The sequence below is a fragment of the Danio rerio genome, chromosome 4, assembly GCF_052040795.2.
Source record: "Danio rerio strain M-AB ecotype USA chromosome 4, GRCz13ab, whole genome shotgun sequence".
Taxonomy (NCBI): domain Eukaryota; kingdom Metazoa; phylum Chordata; class Actinopteri; order Cypriniformes; family Danionidae; genus Danio; species Danio rerio.
Window position 1 is genome coordinate 13,502,772 of NC_141024.2, and position 21,000 is coordinate 13,523,771.

The window sequence follows — 21,000 nt, forward strand, 5'->3', positions numbered from 1 at the left end:
TGCTCCAGGATTGGCCAGCCCAGTCACCAGAAATGAACATTATTGAGCATGTCTGGGGTAAGATGAAGGAGGAGACATTGAAGAAAAATCCAAAGAATCTTGATGAACTCTGGGAGTCCTGCAAGAACGCTTTCTTTGCCATTCCACATGACTTTAAGTTATTTGAGTCATTGGAGAGATGTTTGGATGCAGTTATTCTGTTAAGTAACAAGACTTTTGTCTAAGCAAAGTCAGACCTTACTGCCCTAATTAAATTATTAAAAATCAAGGAATGATCATATTATATAATCTAGAGGCCTTTGCCTTTCATATAAGCCACTTCTGATACCAAATGATCAACTAGAAGTCAAGTTATTATTTGTTGTTCCTAAAAATTGGATAGGCGACAAGAGCTTTGTCAGGTAGTGTACATGGCTTTATGTATGTGTTTAAATGTAGCACAAACATTGCATAGAGTACTTCTAACATGCCCTCATGGTGCCTATTGTGCTACTTGAAGCTTGAAAATGCATTCGCTTTATTTATTGCATCGAGTCATCACGATATGAAAACACCAGATAGTCATTTATACATGCACTTAAAGTAATTAAAAATTAAGCTGAATTTTTCAGTAGTCACTATACAGTCTTCTGTGTCACATGATCAGATATCTAAGAAGCCATGAAAGCAACTAACATAACTGCTCTAAACATATGTTTCTGAATGTTGACAGCAGTTATGTTGGTTGCTTTTTTCAAGAAACGTCCATATTTTCAGGACTCATTGATGAACAATAAAACTCAAACAGCCTTTTGCTCAAGTAAAAATAAACTTGCTTAGATTTAGATACAACTTTACTGCAACACTGTAATAAAATGTTTGCTAATTATTTTGTATTTTGTGGTTCACATGGTGTTAACGGTTGTGAATTGCATTATGAGATGTTGGCTCCTTGGCTCTGTAGAATTTTGATGTTGATAATTCAACACTGCAGATTAACAAAGTGACTTTTATTGCCATTTTTAATAGTTTGAGACAAGAGATTGTTAAAAGAAACTATATAACGAGAAATAAGCCTGTAACAACAGAATAAGTACTGGCAGTTCGCTTTTTGTACCGTAATTTACAACACAGACACAGACAATATATGACTTCAAACTACTAAAAATGTCAATAAGAGTCACTTTTCAGAATCAAAATTCTTTTAAGAATCATAAAAGTGGAGAAAAAAAAGACACCAAATCAATTGAATACATGTGTGGAGGAAAATATCAATTCTTTCAAAAGTATCCATGTATATATATGGCACAGTGCTGAAGCATGTCTCTTAGACACCTGATCTTCCTTTAACCTCTGCTCCATCATTTGTTCCACATGGTTTCAGGGCCTATAAGTGAGGATTGTAAAACAAAGAAAGTGGGCCGAGTTTTACGGGCCGGTTTTGCGGCTTCTGTACAATAGCGGTGTGCCTGCGCTGTGGTGGGTCCCACACCGTGTAGCGCTGGCAAGCCAATCAGTTGCTTGTTGCAGAATGAGTGATGCTTTCTGACAAAAATTCCAAGTATTCACACGTCTCAAGTAAAGCAAAGATGGAACGGCTGCAGATGTCGACCATCTCCACCATCACCAGACGAATCGTCAGATGTTGGGGTCTGTAAAAGTAACTTCACGCAACTGGAATGTTGATGTCTACCTATCAAATACACAAGCAGCCACCTGGAAGAGCATTCATCACTCAAAAAAGCAGCCTATGGTTGAAAACTGACTCAGAGTCTCGGTGAAGAGGAAGAAGAATGATGGCAATGTGCATGCAAGCAATTCGCACATTACGCCAATTAACCTCTATGGGGGGGCTCTGCTCGATCGGCCGTGCTTCCCGCTCCAGTCCAGAGAAAGCTGAGAGAGGACAGGTGAAAATAAACAGTTGCTTGGGGTGATTATTTGTACTGTTCCACATCACATAGCAGCTAGGCCCACCATGACTGCCCTATGGGAGCCACGCGAAAGCTGCCCCCGTCAGGTCACCTTTCATGGGGGAAATACAACAATAACAAAAACACTGTGTGGAATGGCAAAAATGCAGCAGGCAAATGAAACGGCGGTAACCGTAGATTCATTTCGTGCCGTGAGTTTTCCGAACATCTGGTTGCGTTAGGGCAGGTGCAGTCAAGGAGCAGGTATGTTCCATTTGTGCCTGCCTCTGGGCGCCGAAGCGGGCACTTCAGAAAGATTCGGTCTGTTGAGAATCAATTGAAATGTTTCTCCATTATAATGGGCCTTCTGAGAATCGCAACAGATTCACCTGCTAGGTTAAAAAAAAATGTGTGCCACACATGTGCAAGATTTGCACAAACCGGCCATTTTATTAGGCATGCTTTTCTAATATCTTATCAGCCAATATCATGTCAACACTTTACGCATGTAGACATGGGCAAAGTGATCTCTTAAAGCTTAAATTTTAGAACTGGTTTGTGCCAGGCCAGACAGTCTGATCTGAATGTTTTAGAAACTTCTTATCCACTGGGACTTTCACACAACCATCTGGTTTACAGAGTATGAGCTGAAAAAGAGAAAATATTCAGCAAGCGGCAGATCTATGAGTTTAAATGCATTTTAATGCTATGGAGAATGGTTGTTTTAGATTCAAAGTAAACAGCAATTTAAAAAAAAAAACAACAACCAGAAGAGGATCTCTGGTTTGACAACACATCCAACCTTGAAGCAGATGAGCTACAGCAGTAGAAAAGCCACCCTGAGCTCATGAGGAAACATAACCATTTTACGTTTCGCCAGTTTAGTGGTTAATTCCAGTCGTATGAAAATGTGTGATTTTAAAAAGGGGGTGTGGCACCCAACCACCTCCTTCTCCCCCCAAACCCAACTATAATTGGGGGATAAGCAAATCTAACTAAATTGTATAATTGACAAGGTACAAATTCATATGAATTAGCCACTAAATTGAAAACTTATGAATTGCCATGAGATCGTGTTGGAAAAGCACACAAATGACAAATTACACTAGAGCTGCATACTTATGCACTATTCTACGCCATTTTGTAGTATAAATAGTGTAAGTAGTGTGTTCACACTGAAAACTCTTAAAATAATAAGTGCACTTTAATTACCTGGATGATGCACTCATTCAGCCGCTAAAATGAAGTGTGTATTGATGGACACTTCACGCACTCAACGACCGCAGGTTTGCTTACGTAGCGGAAGGGGCGGAGCTATCGGACGCACATGTTGGATAACTTTATTTATTTTGGATGGAGAAAGCAAAATTCTCCTACGAGAGTGATTATATCGCCTCCCGATGGTGAATGCAGCAATACTCACGATAGGTATTATTTGATAATTCGGTCGTTTATTTCACTAATTTGGCAACTGTCAAACGTCATCAGGGAAACGGTTTGAATTTCCGTTTAGTAAAAAAAACATTAGTGTGCCATTTGGGACAACACTACATACATGTACTATCCTGTTGAGTGTGTAAGTGCATAAGTACATAGTGCATGAGTGCATAGTGTATAGTGTGCCATTTGGGACGCAGCTTAGGACTCAACCAACGGGAGTGTTGAAAAGTGCTGAAATTTGACTTTGAAGCATTTATAATAACCTTGTTGGATGGAAAGCTCAGAATCTGGTGCAAAAAAAAAACACAGATACATGGATTCATCCTGCCTTAAATCAAGATTAATGTCATATAGTGATATAATGGAGTGCAGAACATTTTCCTGGTACACAAAAGAGGCAGTTTGTGATCTATTTAGGCTATATAAACAAATTGGAAACAAATGCCTGCTACACTATACACCGGATAACTTGATGAGAAGAATTTTGACCTTGCCAAACTGACATTATGTTATCAAATCCTGTATATTAAAGGCTTTGGCAAGAGAAGCAGAAGGCAGAGTGTGTTTGTGCCAGTCAGGAAAATTCCCCTGGGGTGTGGGGAAGAAAGACAGAACCAACAAAAGCAACAAGCGCATTATGCCCAGTGTGGCGAAAGGTTCTCGTCATTGTCTCGGCAGAAGACAAGCAATGTAAGTAGAACATCAAAGGGGCGAGCTGGAGAATAGACTGTCTGAGCCAAGAGCTTTAGATCTGCTCTGCACTATACATAATCACCCCGTCGGAAAAATACAGTAGGCTTTACAGGTAGAGCTGGAGGACACTGGGGATGGGTGTCATTGTTACTGGCTCTCTGGGCTTCAATAACACAAAAGGGTTTAAGAGTATAGCAAGCTAAACAAATATACTGAGTCATATGTTGAGGTATTTCATCCTCATGTTTCAAAGTTGTTTGTTTCAATCCCGACAGGATGTCATTAAAGGGTTATAGAGTAGATTTGGTGACTATTTAAGTTTAAAATTCAAATTCAACCCCAACGCCATGGGAACTTTGCATTTTGTTTGGAAATCGTCCAACCTAAAATCAACCAAATATCAATGTCTAATGATGTTACAGCTTGACGTTATGTGGACGTTACCACTATGACGTTTATCAGATGTTGGGTTTCGATTGCATATACCTGACGAATAAATGTCAGTATTTGACATCAATATGACGTTGGATTTTGGTTACTTTTCACCAAAACCTAAAGTCAACCAAATATCAACGTCATTTGACGTCGTTATTGGACGTAATGTTGTCCTTAGACTCTGGCTAGACATTGAATTTTGGTCACCTGACATCACAACCTAAATCTAACCTAATATTAACGTCTCATGACGTTGTGTGTCTGCTAAGCAATAACTAAATGCACTACAGAATGTTACGTTTACACACATCCACAAATTACATGTAAATGCATCAGCTTTTTACAGCGTAATACTCACTACTCTTGAGTACTTTTAAAAGGTCTTTTTACTCATACTATGAGAAATATTTACAACAGAAACTTTTACTCTAGTTGCACTACACGTTTAGGCAAGTAATGGTACTTTTACTTAAGTATGATTTTTCAGTACTCTTTCCACCAACGTCTAGCTCACATTTTGTTTATTAATTAATAAAAATAAATATCTATTTCATTTCAACTTTATTTGTTTATAAAATGTAAATTTGCTACAAGAGTTTTAGATTTTCAATGACTTTGCATGACTTTTCAGGTCTGAAAATCACCATCTTCCACTCCATGGTGTATGGAAAGTCTCTCATTCTCTCCAATTCTCTTATTTGATTTCTTTTAACATGGATACATTTGTTCTTCAACATCATATGAAGCGGTTTGTCCATAAACGTGTGTGTGGCAAGGCTTTTATTGTTAACAATAAAACAGCAAACAGCGCAAATAGGCAAAAAAAAAAAAAGAGGGCCAAACAAAAACACCTCGAAATCCTTTAGAGTAAATGCCAAACCACCCACTCTATCAAACACGACCTGCCAAGAAACATCAGAAAGAAACCTGCTGCGCCACCTTCTTATAGTATAATGAATTGCTATAAATAAAGGCAGGGAAAATTATAGAGGAATTACCAAAAAAAAAAAAGAGGTAGGAAAACGCATTAACAGAGCATCATCCAGACTCGTGGGACGATGCCGTAAGGAGACTCTAAACTAAATAAATCACTTCTCTAAGACTTTGAAAAGCGATCGCATTTACACGGATGGCGTGCTTTAAGACTCCTGGCCGATATATGATTGTGTGTGTGTGTGTGTGTGTGTGTGTGTGTGTGTGTATAGTCTGAGCTGTAAAGTGAATCATTGTCTCTGGAGAATAGGATCTTTTTTGGCCCTGCCCTGCTTCTCCAGAGACAAAAAACACTGACATCAAAGCCTCGCTGTCATCATGCAAGAATTTCGGAGTGCCCCCATCCTTCAAGAACCAGCCACCCTGGAATTTTAAGTGGATTTCTCCATCCCATCTCTCCCTGGGTCTCTATCTGAACAGAACGGGTGAGGGGATCCAGGATGGCAAACCATATGACTTTTAGAAGTGCTTTACTATCTAGTAGACATACTCATTTGATTCATTTATGATAGACTTTTGTTTGGCAAAGCTGAGGTTACTCGAGCATCATTACTCTGGTCTTTGGTGTAAAATGATACAGTATGAAGCATTTTGATATGCTGATTTGATGCTCGAGACACATTCTTGTTATCATTAATGCTGAAAGCTGTTGTGGTGCTTGATATTTTGTCTTAAATTAATATTTAATGTGGCATTAGAAAGATACTGATTTTTTATTCAGCTAGGTTGTATTTAAAGACAGACTTGTGTATTTTACAAAACATTTCTATATAAAATACATTTTGTGATTTTAAAATTTCTTATTACAAAAACTGGTGAAAACATTCTGGTTTTCATTAAAAACGGAGCACAAACATATAGTATAAGCAAAAAAAAAAATACAATTCTACATAAAATTCAGCTTTTTCACCACAGAAAAAATATATTTTAAAATATATTAAAATAGAAAGCAGTTGTTTAAAATGTGTAATATTTCACACTGTTGCTATTTTTACTTTAAAGGTTTGAAAAGCATAAAAGTAAAAACATTAAATCAAAGGTTTTCAGGCAAATATGAAAACAATAATATTATAAATGACCTAATATATTATAATTTATGTCATTATATGTATGTATATTTTAAAGAATCAAACTTTAATCTAAAATAGGATTTATAAGATATAAATGAACACTCTAAAATATATTTACCACAAAGAAACAAGACAGTAAATATTGCATTTGAATATGATTTTAGTAAAACAAAAAAAGGGCTCTATTTACTGTATTAATATGATGATATTGTCAATATATTGATCTTAACAGGTGTTTAACATTGTATTGGGTTGTGTTTAAGGATTACTGGTTTATGGTATGAGATTACACATTTATTATTTTTCCAGGCCTATCAAAAATATAGTTGTAATCAAAATAGCTTCCATTTCATTCATTTTCTTTTCAGCTTAGTCCCTTTATTAATCCGGGGTCGCCACAGCGGAATGAACTGCCAACTTATCCAGCACGTTTTTACGAAACCATCTCTGTGAAACATCCACACACTCATACACTACAGACAATTAAGCCTAATTCACCTGTACCACATCTTTGGACTGTAAGAGAAACCGGAAGACACAGAGGAAACCCACGCGAACGCAGGGAGAACATGCAAACTCCACACAGAAACGCCAACTGACCCAGCGGAGGCTCGAACCAGCAACCTTCTTGCTGTGAGGCAACAGCACTACCTACTGCGCCACTGCGTCTTCTTAAAATAGCTTCGAGTCACTTGATTTTATAAGACATATTACTTTAGCATAAGGGAGAGGTTTTTAAATAACGTTTTGTAAGATATAACTAGGCCCACATGGAATCTACACGTGCAGAAATCCGCAGATTTCCACAGATTTTTAGCCCTCATTGAGTCTGTATATTCACTTGCGTAAATGTGTGTAAATTTATATTTATTCCCTTTTTTAAATTCATTTTACTAATTTATTGTTATATAATAATAGTTATATTTAAATGTTCATATGATTTCTTGACAATACTGTTTGTGGAGCAATGTTTTCTGTCTTTCAGCAGATAGAGAGACTTGCTTTGTTTATCAAATAAGTGGCTCTAATTGGATTTGCATTGTAAACAATACAAGTAATATATATATATATATATATATATATATATATATATATATATATATATATATATATATATATATATATATATATATATATATATATATATATATATATATATATATATATATATATATATATATATATATATATATATATATATATATATATATATATATATATATATATATATATATATATATATATATATATATATTTATATATATTGCATTTTTTAATATTGATATTTATATATATATGTATATATATATATATGTATATATATATATATATATATATATATATATATATATATATATATATATATATATATATATACTATTTTTTATTTCATATTTCAGGTTATTAGTTATGATACTCCTAAAATTATTCCACATAAATCTGCAGAATTTATTAATTAATTTTTTTTTTACATAATTCTCTATAGAAATAGCAAAAAATGTCTGCAGATTCTGTCTAGCCCTAAATACAACATATTAGCCTATTAGCATTCTGTTATCAAAACGTTGGGTGACGAGTAGGATGTTGTGTTGAAGAAATAGTTGACCCAAAAATGCAAATTCTATCATCATTTTCTCACCCTTTACTAGTTCCAAAACTGTTTGACTTTGTACAGTTGAACACGAAAGAATATAATTTGAGGATAGCTGGAAACCTGTAACCATCGACTTCCATTTTTTGTTTATCCTACACTGGAAGTCAATGGCTACATGTTTTCAGCTTTCTTCAGGATATCTTCTTTTATGTCCAACAGAATAAAGGTTTGGAACATGAGGATAAGAAAATAATGAGTACATTTTTGGGTGAACTACTCCTTTAAGAGTAGACCTTTATAAAGCGTGTAACACTGCCACCTGTCAGCATTACAGCGACACTGCATCTGTCAGAGCAGCAGCACCATGGCTGAGCAGGAAGCGCCCGCACCTCTAAAATCTCTCAACTCCGATGATCCAACATACATTTCTTTTATTAACAAATCCAACAGAACAGCAGAAGCATGGTGGCTGAACTTCTCGGGAAAGCCGGTGTCTTACGGCGACATAAATCCAGGGAAATCTCTTCAGATGAACACTTATCTGAGTAAGTAACGCTATCATAAAACTGTTTGTTTCCAGTCGAGGTTTGCACTAAATCAAGTATTTCCAGCTCATCCATGGATGTTCAGAGCATCTGATGGAGCTAAACTGCTGGTTAGCTTCAGTGAAGTTTACTTTCCTGCTCCTGCGCAGTATGATGATTACGGGCACCCGCATTTCCAGGCGGTCTACGTCACTACTCCAAGTACGTATCCATCAGTATTGTTATATATCTGTGCTCTAGTTTCAAAATATTTGATTAATGTAAAGGTCCTGCTTGTTTATATTTGTAAGAATTTTTAGTTAAGTATTTATACTCTTATTTTTATGTTTGTTTTATTTTATTTTATGTATTGATGTTATCATTTACTTTCTATCACCCTGGCATTGTTTTGTTTGCTGTATTGTCATGTATATGTTGTTTAAAGCATAATAAAAAAAATAAATTAAAAAAAAAGTATTGTTATACATCGAAAACGTAATTTTTGGATATTTTAATTATGATAATTTGAATAATGAAGCTTTTGTTATTAACCTATTTATTTTGTTAATTAAGTTTCATATTCATAAGTGTAAATTTCCAACAAAAAACTTGTTTTACTGTGTTTTATAAGGAACTGAAAAATTACTTTTGCACTATTCAGCATAGTGCTCATCGAAAAGCCATTAAAACTGTCCAACTGTCCTCTAGTTTCAATATTTTTGATTAATGTAAAGGTCCTGCTTATTTGTATTTGTAAGAATTTTAGTTAATTGTTTACTCTTGTTTTTATGTTTGTTTAATTTATTTATTTTATGTATTATTATCATTTACTTTCTATCACACTGGCATTGTTTTGTTTACTATATTGTCATGTATATGTTGTTTAAAGCATAATAATATTATTAATAATAATAATAATAATGATAATAAAAAGTATTTTTATACATCAATTTGCGGATGTTTCAATTAAACGTTTTGCTCTATTTTGTTTTTGTCAGTGTATTCATTACAAGAATGCTGCCTGCGGCTGATCAGGAGTTTGGTGAGAAAACAAGACATCTGCAAGCTGGAAATACCTGAGGGTTTGAGACAGGACATCAGGCGCGCGCCTGATTTACTGAGAGACATCCAGACATTATCCGCCGCGAGAGATCTGTGAAGGCTACAAACAGAGCCATTTCTCTCTTTTCGATAAAACCGAAAGAAAAAAAAAATCCCATATTCAAAGTGAAAGTATGCTATAGGCTACCTCACTATGAACGTAGTCAGCCTTTTCTCTTTCCTGTTCCGTGATGTTATTTGTTTGGTACTGGAGTTTACAAAAGATATGGAGCTCGTACGCTCTGGTGACTGGTCTTTCTTAAACAGTAAAATTATTGAAGGTCATCAGTGCCAAAATTCTTTTAACGACAATAAAATTATGGAGGGTCATCAGTGCCAAAATTCTTTTAACGACAATAAAATTATGGAGGGTTATCAGTGTCAAAATTCTTTTAACAACAATAAAATTATGGAGGGTCATCAGTGCCAAAATTCTTTTAACGACAATAAAATTATGGAGGGTTATCAGTGTCAAAATTCTTTTAACAACAATAAAATTATGGAGGGTCATCAGTGCCAAAATTCTTTTACCAACAATACAATTATGGAGGGTTATCAGTGTCAAAATTCTTTAAACGACAATAAAATTATAAAGGGTCACCATTCTTTAAAAGAAACATGAATTATTATTATCAACATACAGTTACCATACATACACCATGAGTTTGACACCAGAACAGTATGTGCAACCATAATTTATTTATTCATAACCAAGCATGTTGTGCAGTTTGAATAATTAGTTTCAAAGGCACAAAAAAATAGAGACTGGAAAAGAAAACCAAAAATGTTGAGTGCACTTCTGTATTTTAAACAAGTACAAAGATATAGGGTTCATACACATTTTTACTACAAAAATTCCAAGACTTTTCCTGGATTTTTAAGTTAATTTTTATGACCTAATGTTTCATGTAATCTCTACATATTCGTGGCAAATCATAATGCTGTGTTCACACCAGACGCGGAACGCGCGGATAAATCGGGCTATTTGCGTGTAAATAGCCGAGTGAACATTTAAGTTTACTCACTTCATTCGCGCGTTAAATCCGCTTCATTCGCGTGTCAAATTTACTTCAGAACAGACGCGGATTCGCGTGATGGGCAGGGCTTCTGTCTTCCCGGTGACTGTAGCTTCGTTGCTAAAAGGCTAACATGGGTTTTATGAAGAAAATAACATTGTTTATGTACTTTATGAAGGCTGAAAAATAGCGTCGATACGTTTAGGACCGTGTCTGAGTCCACTACATGCTTTCAGAGGTGCATCCAGCTCTATGAGCTCATAAACTCCTCCAGAAACTGAACCTGTGTCACCGAGGCTTTCAACGGTGCTTCTGACTGAGCCAAGCCCAGTTTGATGACTTGTTGTCGGTGTCGCCTGGAGGATTCCCCGCGGGACACCATCAACAGGTTCTACGTCACAATCACACCCCCACAAGAGCAAGCTTCAGATTGGTTAACGCGGCACGAATGTCCGCTGAAGTTCAGATTTTCGAATTTGAGAGATTCACGCAAAACGCTCGTTAAGCGCGTCAAACGCATAAAATGCTCAATTCGCCTCACGCGTATTGCGCTATTCGCATCGCGCCATTTGCACGTATCGCGCCGCAGGATGTCTATTCGCGCGTTTGCATTGACTTAACATGTAAATCACTCGCGTGCCGCGTCTGGTGTGAACGCAGCATAAGAAAAACAATGCACATTTAAATTTATTACAGCATATCATAAAATGCGCAGCAATCTATTTAGTTTCAATTTATTTTGATATCTATGTAAAATAGATGATGCTTACACAGCACCAATGTGAGAGCATGTTTTTGGCCAAGGTAGGAAGTAAAAACTAACCTACATTCCAGTTTACAGATATTTGTCAAGCTTATTTTAGATGATGTTAATAGTTTGTTAAACTAGTAATAGTAGGTGAAACTTGCTGTGATCACACTGCACTTTTCTCCCCATAGACTTCTATTCACGGGCATGCGAATGTGGCAGACAAGAAATGCAAGCATGTGCGAAAAGTTTCCTATTTCATTGCATTCGAAAGATCAAGCTTTGTGAATTCTTACCTGCGAAATCACATCAGGTGATTGCGTGAGACCATCAGAAGACCATTTACAATAGGAAATTTAACATATGGAGCAATCGCTCACTTTTATTAGTGTCTAATCATGTTGTTTGATACCACGCCTTTTCACAGCGCCATACGACAGAATTTCGCAAGCACAAGCTCTTGTGTGACCGCAGCTTAAGTTATTTTGGACAACGCTATGGACAACGGCTGCTAAATGACTAAATGTAAATGTAATTTCAATGACTTTTCCAAAACCTTGTGGGTTTTTTTGTTTTTCCAAAACTTTTCCAGGCCTGGAAAATGCCATGTCAAAATTCCATGACTTTTCCAGGTTTTCCATGACCGTATGAATCCTGAAGATAATGTGAATATGAAGTTTTGTAGAGGAAAATTCTATCTTTGTACTTACAGTTGTGGATACTTTTTAATCTCCCTTGTGATTTTTCTTTCTAGCGCGTATCTGTCAAACAACTGTGGGCACATATTGCATCTGTTGTATACTTTGTAAATCTGTGTGTGTGCATGCAGGCTAGCTTAAACACGGTGTGCATTTTGGGCTTTAACATGCCACTTTAGTACATGTAGAGACAGTTTTCATTGAAAAAAAGTGAAAAATGCAATATTCATGCAAGTGCAATATTATGTCTAATAATAAACTGAACTTAAACTCTGAAAACCGGTTCAGTTTATTATAATCTTCTATGTTAAGCTGCTTTGCCACAGGCTACATCAGGGGTGGCCAACCCTGTTCCTGGAGAGCCACCTTCCTGCGGATTTCAGTTGCTACCCATATCAAACACACCTGAAGCAATTAATTAGGACCTGAACACCACGTGATAATTACAGGCAGGTGTGTTTGATATGGGTTGCAACTGAAATCTGCAGGAAGGTGACTCTCCAGGAACAGGGTTGGCCACCCCTGATCTACATTGTAAAAGTGCTATAGAAATAAAGATGAATTGAACTGAATTAGCATATGCATGCGTCAGTATACCAAATCCTTGATGAGTTAACATTCCGTCTGATGTAACCCGATGCCCCTCATATGCAAATATAGTCTCAAACAAAGCAATTTAACTGGCTGTTTTAATTACTGATGCGTCAAACGGTGCTCTATAAGACAACTATTGGCCCTGATCACCTTCCATAATACATACTTCGAGAGATGCCAGACTTGATGTCATCTCACTTGGAACTCTGCTCAACCAATCAAACCTGAGGATGACAACTAACTGTTGTACACGAAGACAGGTCAAAATAGTCATTTTATTTTTATTTATACAGCAAAAAAAACATAAAATTATATAACATCTCAGTTTGCTTACATGACTATTTACCCTTTAAAAACATATCTATCATGATTACTATTGCACTTTGGGTACAGGCATACAGAGATCCCTGAATATGCTGAATTTTCTAGTTCATTTCAAATGAGATGACTGACGTGCTTTTTAAAACTGGCTCACTGCTGCTTTATCGATGTTACAATGTGCCACCGAAGACTCCTACAAATTAAAATGTTTATTACTCTGATATTTTAACATGTCTGTGTGATGTTTCATTGCAGATCTTAATGCCTTTCAGGTAATTCAGGCCATTTTAGAAGGACTGTGAGTTAAATTAATGATACACATACCATTTACAAACATACATAAAACCAAATGTGTTCCCCAGTCATTAACACTTACCTACCACGACACCTAAATCAACAAGAAATCACCACAGAATACAGATCTCACTAAAAACCAAGGAATCTAATGAGGAACAGTTAGTAGAAGAGAGAAATGTACAATCATTTTTTAGACATTCACATTTGCCCATTTAAATGACAATTATCACTTTGCAAGATGAAAATAAGGAGCCGATTACAACTAATAACAAAAATTAAGCAAAATCTGAGGAGTTTCATTAATGCCCCAATAGTAGAAGAGCATACATACACTAATAATATGAAAAATGCTAAATTAACGTTCTGTATCGAGTGCATGTCTGTTTAATGACTTTATTCATGCTTTTATTATAATTATTTCATATTTTCTGGTCCAAAAATGCAACACTTAATCTGTCAAGTGATTAATAACTCATTTTTTTTATTTGATTAATTCAGCAGCCGCCAAACCCCTCCGTCCTATTGTATGGAAAGTATGTTTAAAATAAATTAAAGTATTATTAATTTACCGAGTGCACCGACGTTCACCTGTGACATTGATGACGAGTGTCACAGCATTCAGTGTTTCTTCATGGCGTCGAGGATGCGCAGGATGTACAGGAACAGGTTGACGATATCCAGGTAGAGGTTGATGGATGCCAGGACGTGCTCCTCTGGGGACAGCTTGTGCATCAGCAAATGGGTATCGAAAATAATGAAGCCGCAGAACAGCAGAGCTCCGGCCCCAGCGAACACCAGCTCCATGGTGTCATTGTAGAAGAAGAACTGCACAGATAGTTGCAGAGTTAATGGCATGTGGCTTGAATCTTGCAAGGAAAAAGCATGGCGTGTCATATGTTCAACATAAATGAAGCTCCATTCCATTCACCCATTATAATAACAAAAATAAAATAATGTAAATAAATTATAATGTATAAAAGAGGGCTGCACGATATATAATTTCAGCATCGATATCGCAATGTGATCATTCGCATTATAATTGATCATTTCTGTGATTGAGGCTTGTGACTGTATGAGGATTTTAAAAGCGTTTGGCACAGGGAATTTTACCATTAGTAACGTTAATAACGATCAATTTTATTGAATTATTATTATTTTTTAAATTACTCTACCTGCATACTGTTAGGCGTTTATCTATGCTTTTAATTTTGTTTATTGGATTTTAAGCAGATGCGCCTACAGAATCATTCCAATCAATCTAAAATTGTAAGATCTCCAAACAGATTTTCAAGTCAATTGTTTTCATATTGCAATATATAATCGCAGACTAACAAAATATTGCAATGTTAATTTTTCCAATATCATGCAGCCCTAGTACAAATTGATAATAAATACACAAAAAACTAATTCATTTTATTGTTTTTTATTTAAACAGAAGTAACATTATACTGCAAATAAATCAAGTATCATACTATAAGAGTCATGCAGGCTATAAAAATATAACACTCAATAAATTTAATACAACTTGTTGCTTAACACTGAAGAAAACAAAAGTACAATTAAAGTGTGTGTGTGCACTTAGTGAAAAGTAAGTAGTTTTTAAAATTGCTTTGTGTGTGTGTGTGTATATATATATTTCTATATATATATAAATAAATAAATTATATATATATATATATATATATATATATATATATATATATATACATACATACATACATACATACATACATACATACACACACACACACACACACACACACAAATAAAGTCAGTCAGAATTATTCGCACCCCTTTGAATTATTATTATTTTTAAAAAATATTTTAAATAGATTTCGGCTACAAAAAAAGCAGTTTTTAAATTTTTAAAAGCCATTTTAAGGACAAAATTATTAGCCCCTTTAAACTAAATTAGTTTTTGATGGTCTACAGAACAAACCATCATTATACAATGACTTGCCTAATTACCCTGAGGTTGGAGAGTGGGACAGGTAAGAATGTCGCGCGACATACATTGTGCACACATAGATTTGAATATCACTGTTGTTAGACACACTAGGTAAGGGGCGTGCTCCACCCACTGTACTTTTGTTTTCTCATCGTACATTAGAGTAGGTTAGGTAGTGCGTAATAGACGTGAAGATTTCTTTTCAGTAACTGCTGTTTTTTTCTTTTGGATAGTTAGCGTAGAGGTTGGGCCAATGGATTGTTTTGTTTTATTTATTTCTATTGTTTGGACGCCGCTCAGTTCTCCAACTCCCCCATCTATCTGGTCAAACATCCTGTGTCCCATTTGTTATCTGTAAATTTCAATGTATCCTTGTAAATATATAATGATCTTTCTATACACATATTTTTACATTTAATATTATTACTATCTTTGTAAATAAACTCACTTCAATGCATTTAGTTAGTCTTGGTATTTTGTCCCTCACTTGTTGATATTGTGTGTTTGCTTATGTGTTTCACCCAAAATTAATGGTACTCCCTTTCCCCTTGACTTGCCATCTTTCAAATCGTAACAGGATTGTAAACAAAAACAATGGTCCCGACGTATTTACGGTTTTACATTTAATTCCTACAGCTTCCGAGAATCCAAAAAGAGCCACATATTGATAAATAATGTTATGATAGCTGTTTTAACATTAAGTTACGATTAAATTAAAATAAGAGTTTGGTCACCTTTACATCTTTAGAAATGGAAAGATAATACATTTGCATTCAAATGATTAAAATATTAGTTAAAAAAAACGACTAAATTATATACGTTTAAGCTGTCTTTTGTTAATTAAGATTATATTTAATAATTTTCCCCACAGCAATAATTTAGATGTTCAAATTTTTGGACTCCTTTGTTGTTGATTAGTTCCAGTTTTAGCTTGGGTACTGACTGATCTAATGTCTATGCACAAATATAATATAAGTTTAAAGAAAGTTCTTATGCTGAGCACTGTGTATACACACACATAGTTACATACATTCCCATTCACCATGGCATTTATGTCTTGCAAACAAAAGCATTTTAAAGAGCATTCAGTTCATTGATTGATATGCCTCAGACTCACCCTCAGAAAGCTGGCAATGATCAAGATCCACAGGCCAGCAAACAAACTAAAAAAATAAAGAGCAATCAGTTCTCTGCAAGTAAATTGTTATCAATATGGATTATTAATAAAACAGCAAAAGACAGAGCAAGAATTGTTGCATCAAGCAAGTTATTACGCCGACCAACAATATGAATCAAGGAATTCCTCAATCCTCCTCGCAAAGAAATTAATTTTCCCTCCCAGCGACTTCCCATGTGGACAAGTGGACCATGCATCATATCATATAACAGAGTTATGACTCATGAGCCCTATTATTTTCGTTACACTTCATTTTAATGACCAGAAAGAAGAATGTTTCTCCAGAGACAATTGCGGCCACATCACTCCACATGGATTCAGGAGTAAATGGATTAAAACAATAATTCTTGCACTCGGTTACCATGATGAATGTGACAGAGCCAAGCCTTGAGCTGAAGGGAAAGAGAGAAATACCTGGCTCCGAGTTTGCTGAAGTCTCTTTTAGACTGGAAGGTGTATGCAGTGAGGCCCAGAAACACAGCAGACGTCAGCACAAAAGCCTGGAGGACTATGGTGTACTCATAAAATGACACTGGAAGGAGAAATAGGAAAAAAAAGTGATCATTTGCATTAGATTTAATCCTCACACTGGATGCTTATAAATTTAGAAAACACATTAAATTACCTGCAGTAGCAACAGACAGTGACTCCAGCAGAGTCTGTGTAAAATGCACAACCATTACATCATTTTTTATTTATTCAAGATTTATTGCAACATTATTATTCTTAAAAATTGTATAAATATTTAAACAAACAAATACATTTCAGCAAATGTTGCGCAACATTTGGGCAAACAAAATCATTTAAATGAAGATATTTAAAATATAATAATATATTATTAAAGGACCCTTTAACAAGCCTGTCATGACACGTTTAATGGTCATCAGCATCTTAAATACTTTAAAGTTTTTAATATATATATTTATATATTACATATATATATATATATATATATATATATATATATATATATATATATATATATATATATATATATATATATATTTATATATATATATATATATATATATATATATATATATATATATATATATATATATATATGTATTTTTTTTAACATATGAACATATTATATGTATTTATATATGTAGTATATCATCTTTGCTTCAAATTACAAAAAAATTAATTACCACTTGTGCAAGCGGGTTTCTAATGCAGCGTCTATGGGACAGGACAGCAAATTTGACATATATCTCTCCTCTGGCTGCCGTCATCAGTCTCACACAATTTTTAAATTCTTTTTCTGCAAGTCTTTATAACACCATCGTTGAGTTTTTCTTTTATTATTTGAGCAAATAAGATTGTAAAAAAAAAAAATGTGTTGTATTCTCCCATTCACTGCGCTCTAAGTTTTCCCAACTATGATGACTTCCGCTACTGAGAAACCCGAAAGTGTGAAAAGGGTCTATAATTTATTAACAATACTTTACACATTTTGTCAGTCAAGATATATGCTAATAAAAAAATAATAATAATAAATATAAATATAAATATATATATATATATATATATATATATATATATATATATATATATATATATATATATATATATATACATACACACATACATAAAATGAATATGATATAGTATTAATATACAATATTAATACTAAATTAATAAAATACAATACAAAAATAGTAGCAATAATAACAAACACATAAACTATTTATTTTAAACTTCATTTATGCTTAAAACTGTAATATTATTTCAGGAGAAACCTTTTTAAATTGTCCATTACTACATTTCGTGAATAAAAACATTGTCTTTCATCTTTTTAAAAAAGCACATTATATTAAAGTTTGTTTTAAACTTTAAGTGATTATTATAACAAGTAAGTCTTGTATGAGCAAATAGACATCTTGTGTCTTGGTCATGTCTATTTTCAAAGCAATAACAATTTCTTTATTGATTCAATAGTGGATTATTTACTGCCATTATATTATCACACTCTTTATTATTTGTTTTTATTATACACCATGTATTATATAATTAAAAAACTTTCTTTTTCAACTTTTATTATTATATTAAATATTAGTTTGATCATCTTTGTGTTATACTTACAAATCCAAACAGCAAATAAAGGTTGACGGGGTGCTGGTGACGATAAAAAGCCAAGGCAAGGAGCAGGATAAGAGAGCCGATAGCGGATATCAGCACCAGAGAGGGACTGAGAAATAATGGGGTTCACATTAACACATTTAACACAGATGAAAGTCTACTTTGTCCCAATTAACAGACAGAATGATGTGTGGTGAACCCACAGTATGGATTTGGGCTTACCTTTCATGCACAAAGTTTTTAATAGGGTTACAGAGCATGAACAGGGCAGATACAGCTGTGGTGATGATAATCTGCAATGACAGGATGGTGTAGACCTTGCGGAGGAAATCTGGAAAAGAAATACACAAGTAAATGAGTTTATAAATGACTATTAAAAAGGCAAGACGTCCTGCTGTGTTGGTATCAAATTAAATTTACAAAAGGGATTTTATACATCCTAATTATGGAGTGTGAAACTTGCAAAAACAATAAATAAATAAATAAATAAATAAATAAATACTTATGCAAATATATAAATGAGTAAATAAATCCACAAATTCCTGCATAAATAAAACAATAAATAAATAAGAATGCAAATAAATAAATAAATGTATATTTAAAAAAATCCAAAAATTCCTGCATAAATAAATATATAATAAAATAAATATAATAAATAATAATGCCTTCACACCTTCTTGAACATAGTTCCATATTTACTTTTCCTTAGATCAACATGCTAATGAGAGGGTGTCTATCAATCATCACATTCATGTCATTTATTTAATGATTTACCTGCCCACACTATTATTTATTTACTTATTTATTTATTTATGCAGGAGTTTGTGGAATTTTATATACATTTACTTATTTACTTGCATATTTATTATTTTATTTATGCAGGAACTTATGGATTTATTTACTCATTTATTTATATATTTTGTTAAAAATGGGACGGTAATCGTTTTCAATGTATACTGCGTTTTTAAAAAGTCAAAATTTTCTGCTATACCATTCCTATGGTATATGTAAGATTTTTATTCACTTTTTTTTGGACACCAGTATCTCCAGCAGAAAAGATATCCAAAAATGCCATATAAATTGTAAAGAAATCAGTGTTTTTGAAACTAAAGAAGACAGCAGAAGTCAATGATTGATTTTAATTATTTAGCCTGACATGTCTATTGTTCTAAATTATTAAAATGTTTCCTAAAATAAACTATATTGTGGTCAGAGGGGAAAGAAGTTGTTGTTTTTCACCCTGACATTTTAAAAGACTATATTTTAGAGCAGTAATCACAATACCATCAAACCGTGATATTTTTACCCAAGGTTATCATATTGTCAGAATCTTATCCCGGCCCATGCATAATTTACGTATTTGTTTATGTATTTATTGTTTTTGAAGGATTCGCCCTCCATCCTTAATAAGCACATAAATGCAATTAAAGAGTGTAATATAGTGTTATAAATACAATTTGTTACAATAAAGTTAAATGTTGGTTAACATTTTGGTGAAATACTATGTAATAATCATGCATTAAGCAAAAGAAATTAATGTAACAAAGAATCAACAAACCTTTTATTTCTATGCATATAAAAATGTAATGTATAGTACATTTCTATAAAGGTTTGATTGAATTTCTTCCAAATATCACAAAAAGGAGCATTTCGAGCATTTTATTCCTTTACAAAACGACAGCTGGCCAGAATAACATCTACATAATTTTTAAAAACTGGTCTGACAACTACATGTGACATTTTAAGAAACGTGTGGCATTTCTTTGCATGCTAAAAATGACATTTGCTAAAAACAATGAGGAGCTCGGTGACTCGTGACAGCTGATTTATCGCTTGCGTCATACTGTAAGCATCTGCCGCTGTTTGCTAAACAAGGAGACACAAATAACCGAAATAAAACAGTACTGTCCATCAGCTGTTAAAAATTTTAGTAATTTCCAGAGCGTGTTACATTATAGACTGTGTTTCTGATTACGTAGACATCAACGTATCGACTTACCCATCCGGATGTGTACGCTAGCCGTCGCGACATTCGTGCCATAATTAAAATCATCCTCAATGGATGATCGCGGATGCTTTTCTTGATTCATGTTCAATAAAAGATCTAACTAAACCTGAATCATTTGGTGACAAATTTAATAACAAATACGACAGTCGCTTCCGTCGTTTGTCGTCTTCTTCTTCAGGTGTTTTACGTTAGATTGTAGCTCACCGATGCGCTACTGCCACCTAGATACAAGATCGTTTCAATGCGGCCATGAACATTTCCTGCTTGTTATAAAACTGTTTCATATCTGTAACAAGAGGCAATTTAATCATAACATATTATCAAAACAGCTATCATAACATTATTTATCAGCGTGTGGCCCTTTTTGGA

At 34.1% G+C, this 21,000-nt stretch overlaps 2 protein-coding genes across 4 annotated transcripts; one reads left to right on the forward strand and one right to left on the reverse strand.

Moving 5' to 3' along the window:
• Positions 1-8,441: 8,441 nt before the first annotated feature.
• Positions 8,442-13,340, forward strand: vhll (von Hippel-Lindau tumor suppressor like). Of its 3 annotated transcripts, none has more exons than XR_015482221.1 (4): positions 8,442-8,662; positions 8,729-8,863; positions 9,640-12,530; positions 12,715-13,340. XR_015482221.1 is itself a non-coding variant. In NM_001128792.1 (3 exons), exons 1-3 carry the CDS (start codon positions 8,482-8,484, stop codon positions 9,798-9,800), a joined length of 477 nt encoding a protein of 158 aa, NP_001122264.1. In that variant the 5' UTR covers positions 8,462-8,481; the 3' UTR covers positions 9,801-9,826. The 3 variants fall into 3 exon arrangements, 1 of the variants encoding a protein (NP_001122264.1); XR_015482222.1 differs by having other exon boundaries at positions 9,640-12,518; NM_001128792.1 differs by lacking the exon at positions 12,715-13,340 and having other exon boundaries at positions 8,462-8,662; positions 9,640-9,826.
• Positions 13,055-20,850, reverse strand: tmbim4 (transmembrane BAX inhibitor motif containing 4). The gene is made up of 7 exons (NM_213138.2): positions 20,623-20,850; positions 18,846-18,954; positions 18,627-18,732; positions 17,167-17,200; positions 16,956-17,073; positions 16,482-16,527; positions 13,055-14,241 (listed from the first exon to the last, which is right to left on the reverse strand). The coding sequence occupies exons 1-7, from the start codon at positions 20,711-20,713 to the stop codon at positions 14,035-14,037; spliced, it is 711 nt and encodes a 236-aa protein (NP_998303.2). The 5' UTR covers positions 20,714-20,850; the 3' UTR covers positions 13,055-14,034.
• Positions 20,851-21,000: the final 150 nt, after the last annotated feature.